This window comes from Oxyura jamaicensis, chromosome 20 (genome assembly GCF_011077185.1).
Source record: "Oxyura jamaicensis isolate SHBP4307 breed ruddy duck chromosome 20, BPBGC_Ojam_1.0, whole genome shotgun sequence".
Lineage (NCBI taxonomy): Eukaryota > Metazoa > Chordata > Aves > Anseriformes > Anatidae > Oxyura > Oxyura jamaicensis.
Genome location: NC_048912.1, coordinates 4,980,513 through 4,987,577, shown reverse-complemented (window position 1 = coordinate 4,987,577; position 7,065 = coordinate 4,980,513). Strand labels below are relative to the sequence as shown.

General features: G+C 48.3%; 1 protein-coding gene across 2 annotated transcripts; it reads right to left on the bottom strand.

The window, feature by feature from the left end:
• Positions 1 to 1,244: 1,244 nt before the first annotated feature.
• LOC118176968 (perilipin-3-like) lies at positions 1,245 to 6,243 on the bottom strand. 2 transcript variants are annotated; one of them, XM_035344279.1, is made up of 8 exons: positions 6,172 to 6,243; positions 4,940 to 5,018; positions 4,015 to 4,210; positions 3,238 to 3,320; positions 2,783 to 3,041; positions 2,386 to 2,585; positions 2,120 to 2,248; positions 1,245 to 2,028 (listed from the first exon to the last, which is right to left on the bottom strand). In XM_035344279.1, the coding sequence occupies exons 1-8, from the start codon at positions 6,228 to 6,230 to the stop codon at positions 1,654 to 1,656; spliced, it is 1,380 nt and encodes a 459-aa protein (XP_035200170.1). In that variant the 5' UTR covers positions 6,231 to 6,243; the 3' UTR covers positions 1,245 to 1,653. The 2 variants fall into 2 exon arrangements, with proteins under 2 accessions (XP_035200170.1, XP_035200171.1); XM_035344280.1 differs by having other exon boundaries at positions 4,940 to 5,016; positions 6,169 to 6,239.
• Between the last annotated feature and the right edge of the window lie 822 nt (positions 6,244 to 7,065).

The following is a 7,065-nucleotide window of genomic DNA, read 5'->3' as shown; positions in this document are numbered from 1 at the left end:
GCTCCGATGCTTCTTCCAATAAGTGCCCCACTTCCCTCCCTACAGGTTCAGCTGTAGTTACATCACAGAGACTGAATTTACCTCTCATTGAGTTCTTTGCCAAAGAGAAATTGGTCAACAGTAATCAGAGAGCATGCAGTGGAGAGATGACACCTGCAATTTATTTCAGGTCTCAACAGCTCAGCCTTGCAACTCAGGTTGGCTTACTGTTTTGCCTCCAGGATGAGCCAGTTGCTGTTTAAGGAGTGCAGGCCAAAGAGCTGTCTGATGGTCTCTCAGTGAATCTAGACCTGAAGCTGTGCTGTATCAGGGGTTCACATTGCATCAGTGGAATAACAAGCCAGAACGCAGGGACCACATGGTCCTACCACAGCACCACACTAAGTTACCACACATAGTGGTTGCAGCAATAGCTATTTCTACTTGAGAGAAAAAAGACTGTAGCTGTTCTGCCACAAGAGAGTCCTCTCCCTAGTCCCCGCTTCCAACCTCAAAGAGAAGCTATTACTAGGAGTACTGTCAGTACTGTCCAGCAAGCCTGAAAGCAGCAGGCTGTTCTACCTCTTTGGAAGAGAATCAGGCATGGTGGCTGAAGAGCCCCTAGCTCCTCCTTGCCAGGAGAGGTCAGTACTGACAGGACCAGCACCCATAAGGCACCCGTAAGTTTGCCACTTACCCCCAAGGACTTGCCTTCTGCAAGTCCGTATCTCATCCAGGCAGCCATTCCTACAACCCCCTACCCCACCACACATTAAGTCCCCACCAGACAGCAAGAGACAACTGCAGTAGGAAGATTACACCTAGAAGACCAAATGACAAGAGATGTCACAATTCTAACGGCTTCCTACAGTTTCTCCCAGCATGGGGAGGACACATACAGGCCTCCGAACTCGGAAGCTAGCTGAACTTGCAGCTTGGTACTTCCAAGCCTATCAGCTGTAGTCCTTGTTGTACCAAGGATGGCAGAGCATTTCCTGCATTCCCAAATGGCACAAGCCTAGCCTTTACTTATGTCATCTAGAAACGAAGATTAGAAAGATTAATACTTCCTCTTAATTCCCCATGCTGTAGTTCCCCCATAAGCCTCAACACCACTGCATAGAGGCTTTAAAGCAAGTTTTCAGAATCCAGAGCCACGTTTCTTCCAACTATGCAGTGATATTGCTCTTGAAGGTGAGAAGAGTATAGCTCACATCCGATGAGCAGTACTCACAGTGCCTCCCCAGAAGAGAGGAGACAGTAAGCAGTTTTGCATGCAGTAGTTTTTATTTTGAACACTTACACTAGGTCATATACATGCAGCTTCTAGGAAGAGTTCTTTACATTGCATACTGTTATGAAGGATTAAGACCACCAGCAGCTATTGCATGAGTACAGGCATCACATGGATACACCATGGGGATACACCATGGCAGGATATACCTTAAAGAGCTTGCTAGGCAGGTGGGAGTACTGGAGACCTTCAGGTCTCTATCTTGAGCCAGTGCTCAGCCACAAGCACCAAGGAGCAGTCCTGCTAACCTCCACTACCCCCCAAAGACTTATTGGACCAAGGACTCTTCAGTATGACAGCTCCACCTTCAGCTAGGAAGTGGGGTAGAACTATTAGAGCCCAAGCTCTCAGAGCCAGGCCTGCACTCAGGGCCTCACCCTCTATAGGGAGCTGGCAGAAGCTTCATGAGCCCCTGCTTCCTCCTGCAGAGTTTCCTCCTCCTCCTGAGGAGAGAAGGGTCCCACCAGCCAGGACAGAGGCCGGTTGTCCTTGAGGTAGTCCAGCAGCTCCTCCATGTACTCCTGGATCACAGCCAGCTTTCCCCGGCTCTGGGCCAAGACACTGCTGGACAAGTCCTGGAAAGAATTTGCTGCTGAGAAAGAAGCATGAAGATCTTCTATGGTATTAAGGGATTGTTTCACCTTATCCTGAAGGCTTGAGGGAAGGCCTCGAATTGCAGACATGATTTTACAACAGGTGATTTGCAGCTGCTGTGTGATGCTGCATGCCATCAGCAGGGCCAGAGACTCCATCTCCTGGGAAGAGGCAGAAAGGACAAGATCAGGAGTACGTTAAAGAAAAGTAAAAGGGCTCTGGGCATCCCCTTGCTCTCCCCCCGGGAGATACCTCCGGCTCTGCAGAGCTGGCATATCTGCTGTCTTTAGGAAACTTCTTAGTCCAGTCCAACCACATCTGGCACAGTTTCTCCTGCCCTTCCTGAAGCTTTTTATTAAAGCCTTGCTTAAACACCTCAATCTGTGCCGGGAGGGGAAAGTTGGTGTCAGAACACATCAGCTAATAATCACAGGATTTTATCAAAACAATGAAGATGAGACCAAGACAACCTTTTGGTCACCTCCTGCCCCCCAACAAGGAGGCCAGGCTCTGCCTACCAGTTCAATGATGGAGTGAAGCTGTACAAGAGCCTCGTGCATGCCCTGCCAGATCCACTTCATTTTATCTGAAGAGTGCAGGTAGGCAAACTGGCGGAGTTCATCAGAGAGAGAGCCCAACCGCACAAAGTACCTCCTCTTCTCCTTCTGCTGCTCCACAGACATTATACCTGCACCCTCCTCAGATGCTGCCAGTTTGGCTGAGGAAAAAGACAGCACCTGTAAGCAGCTCAAACATTCTTACCAAGCAGAGCTAAGAAGTGTCAGGAGACTTTGGACTAGGAGTCAGGAAGCCTCCAGCATGGCACTTTCCACTAGACACATTCCAAAGGAATGGGGCTGACCACCCCCCATCTGATGATCCCATTACATATAGCCACATATGTTGTTTCCTGACCTAACTCCTCATTTCCAATGGGGAGGGAGTTGTCATCTTCTGTTCTCCCCAGCACAGCCTCTGCTCTGCTCACAGCCATCTGGCCCACTCTGGAGTCCATGACCATCCCCACACTGCTGGCTACTGCAGATCTGGCAGCTTCCACACCACTGTGAAGAGCACCCTTAGTTGCATCTATCACCTCCGTCACTCTGCTGCTCACAACATCCTTTGCCTCTGCCACTGTGGATGACACCAGCTCTTTGGTTTCAGAGAGAACCTGCAGAAGAGATTTATGTCAGGTAAGGGTTTATGGTGAACTGCACTAGAAGGACTCTGCACAGTGTCTGCTTGTTACGTGCTCCCATAGGAGCTTGTACTGTGCACCTAAGGGGTATTTCATTCCTTCTGGGAAGCTACATCACTCCCAATGTTAGAAAGCCTGAAGTGACCAGCCTGGGATAGCACAGTCTCACCTGGTCCACTGGCTTTTGAAGGAATGGGACCTTTTCCCCTAGTTTATCCAAACCTTTGGAGGCATACTCATTTGCTGCTGCAACTGTTTAAAAGAAAAAAAAAACAAAACATTAAAGCTTGTTTTTCCTGGTATTTTATCCCCCAAGTCCTATCTCCCAGAGAAGAATGCTCTGCAAGGAGCCTGTATCAAAGTCTCCATCCAGGCCACCAGGCCAGGCATGCTCTGCTGTAAGCTGAATTTGTAGAGCAGCTTCTCTTGGTCTCCATGTAGATCTATTCACTTAATAGCAGCCAATTTTTACTTACATGGACATAGCCACCTACATGGATCTCCCTCCTGTAAGCCCTTGAATAAAGTTGTGCAGTCCTTTTTTCTATAAAGGAAAAAGGAACAGTATGCCAAGGATCCAGGATCAAGTAGAAGCTAACAGGATAGGGATACCCATTCTGGACTTAAAGTGAACAAAAGAGGCTTTTTCCTTCAGCCTCTGCAAAGTTGCAAGAATCAAGCTACAAGAAACTGATATACAAGACTGGCTACTCTGAAGCTGATCTTGCAAGGTCCAAAGTCAATCCTCATCTCCCAGGGAGAATATCCCTCTACCACATCACTCAGAGTAAGACTCTGCTTTTTGACCTTATTTATAAGTCTGGAGTTGTGCTTTTAGCATGGAGAAGGAAATGTGCATTCCCACACCTGAGGGCTCCTCTCAGAGCTGGAAGGAGCCAGGGTCCGTCAGAGGCAGGTGCAGACCTCCCTTTCCACAGGGAGTTACCTTGAGGCTCCAGTGTAGTCAGAAGTGGCTGCACACAACTGGCTGTGGCATCAGTCATGCTCTTCACTCCTTTCTCTGCTGCATCACACACAGATCTGATGTAGGGGTGGCTCTCCTTAGTGGAGGCATAAGCTGTAGAAACCATGTCACAGGCAGAGCTGACAAAGGCCAGGCTAGCCATCTGATTTACTGCATCCTAAAAGGGGAAAGTAGTCATGAAGCCTGCAAACATGACACTGGGCAAGCAACTGTCCAGTGTTGCACCAAAATTTCTGCTTGCCTGTTCAAGTCACCTGGCCTAAGGAAAGCAAGAGAAGTCCTGCTTAGATGTTTGCTTTAAAGCCCACAAGCAAACTTAAAAACAACTGTGGAACACTGACACTTATAGCCAGTCCATCCTGGAAAGGTTTTCTTCCAGTGCAACACTACCCAAGGGACTTCTGAGTCTGCAGACAACCTCAGTGCTTCTGGACACATATCCAGTTCTAGTTCATTCTAGAGAGCTATTTAACAAGTCAGCACCCCAGAGAAAGCTTAAATCAAACACGATCAGGTTGGTTGTACACAAACAGGCTTTACACTGCTCTGCAATGAGCATTAAGTTGGTCATAGGGAACAAGGCAAGTGCAGGAGGTTCCTGGGCTGCTGGAACATTGGAACCTTTCCACAGGAGCACTGCCAGTGGCAAGCCAGGCTCTTGGCATCTCTCCTAGCCAAGGACCAGGCCATTTCACTTAGCCTAAGAGGTTATCCCAGGGGCCCTCAGGCTTACCTGGGGCTGTGCTGCCACCCCTATTTCCAGAGGGGCGGTAAGGCACAGACTGAGCAGAGGCGGTTCTTCCTCTGCACAGGCACAGCCTCAGCCACAGCAGGGCCACCTGCACCCCAGAGCTGCCACCCATTTCATCTCACACAGGGCACCTACCTGTTGCTCCTCTTCCTTCATCTCTGGAGAGTTCTTAGCAGCTTCTTCTTTATCAGGCATAGCAGAGGCCATCGCAGCTGCAATGCAAGTTTAGGAGAAGCTTGACCAAACCAGCAGTGAGCCTTCAGAGGAGCTCCCCTTCCTGAGGGATGTTTCTTCCTGACATAATCAGGAGACTTTTTATAGTGTCTGTTAAGGACAGACCCCAGAATGGGTCTCACAGAAACAAAGCTGTGTTTTTGCAATAGAAGGTGTTTTTGCAGTGGAAAATTCCACTAACCTATTCAAAAGCGATTGTGCAGGCACGACAGTAGCATAGCAGTGGGGAGTATGTTAGGAAGATAAGGGGAAGGTCCCGCTGTCCCAAAACAAGGAGGACAGCTAAGAAAAACAGGAAGAGCAGTGTAAAAAAAAAAAAAAAAAAGTCAGTAAAAAACAGAATTCACAGGCCCTCTAGTCATGAGAGAAGGAAATAAAAGGAAAAGGAGAAATTAACAGTTGGTGAAATTAAGTTGTACATACACAGTATAGTAGTAAGTGTCAAGTCAGTTGTGAACTTGTAGTACTCAGTCAGTGAGGAACAGGGAGGAATCAAGCCTCGGATAATAGGGAATATAAGGCTTTGATACACTTTTAACATGCACTCCTGCTTGCAGGATACCTGCCATTGCTATCCAATCACAAATAAAAATAGCTTCACAGAAGACCCTGTCTGAAAAATTGAGACACTTCTCACAGTCTCCTCCCCTTATGGGGAAAGGGGTCTGGGAAACTTCCAAAGCCAGCTAACACTTAGGCTTCACATCACCCTCATTCCCATTATGAGAGAGAAGCCTTCCCCCACTCTGGATCTCTGTTAGAGAGACCATATTCATAGCAAGCTCCACGCTTAAGAGAGGGATCTGGTACCTCTGTCCTCCCTGCCAAGGCTTAAAGAAGCTCTTGCACTGGGGGAGGTAGTAACAGCAGATTTAGAGGGGAAAAAAAAAAGAGGAAAGACATTCAGGAGTCTGCTCTGCTGCCAAAAGCACAGCCCAACCCCACCTAGATTTTCACTCGATACCAGCACAGACCATACCTAACCTTTCAGCCAGAATCACATGCAACCATGTATTAATTAATAACTCTGTGATTAATCCAGGTAAGACACATCTAAACATGAACCTGTAGCTCACAAAACAACCACAGCCTCACCAACCAAAAACTTTCCCTCTTGTAGCAAGCAGTACCTCTTTTCCCCCCGTTGAAGGTAAGCAGGTAACCAGGAAGCAAGAAGCAGGCAGCACACCATGCTGCCCCCCTGCTCCCTGCCTTTATATGCTGGATGGGGAAGTGACTGGGGAGGGACCCAAGTGACTGACATCTCTGGGAAGCAGCAGAAAGGACCCAGGGTCTGTCCCGGCCTCTGAGAGGTGGAAAGGGGCAGTGATGGGTCCTGCTGTGTCTCGTTAATTGCTCTGTAATCAAGGAGGTGCACCTTGCTCTGTGCAGAGGAGCTTCTTTCAGAGGCTCCTGCAAACGGAGGGCAGCAATGCTGGCATAGCCTTCAATGACCTTACATGAGCTTCCACAACCTTTTGTGATCATCTTCTGTGATCTTGCATCAGGTCACAGGTACAGTCTGGAAATGGCAATTTGTTGCCTTTTTTTTATTATTATTACTGGGAAATAATAACCAGAAAATAAAGGGAAGTAAAGAGATCCAGAGAAGGGCTTCGCTCCTAATGTGGGATTCCTATTGCTTTTATCTGACAGTGCTTGAAGTTTAATGCTGCGAGTACTGGAGAAAGGGAAACATCACTCCCCTTTTTAAAAGGTAGGACCTGGGAAACTACAGACTAGTGAGCCTCACCTCTGTGCCTGGCAAGATCATGGCAAAGATCCTCCTGGAAACAATGTCAAGGTGCATGCACACAAGGAGGTGATCCGCGACAGCCAGCGCAGCTTCACCAAGGGCAAATCCTGCGTGACCAATTGGTGGCCTCCTACGATGGAGTGAGTGCATCCACTGACAAAGGAAGACCAGCTGGTGTCATCTACCTGGACTTGTGCAAGGCCTTTGACATGGTCCCACATGACATCCTGGTCTCCAGATAGGAGAGAGATGGGTTTGATGGGTGGGCCAT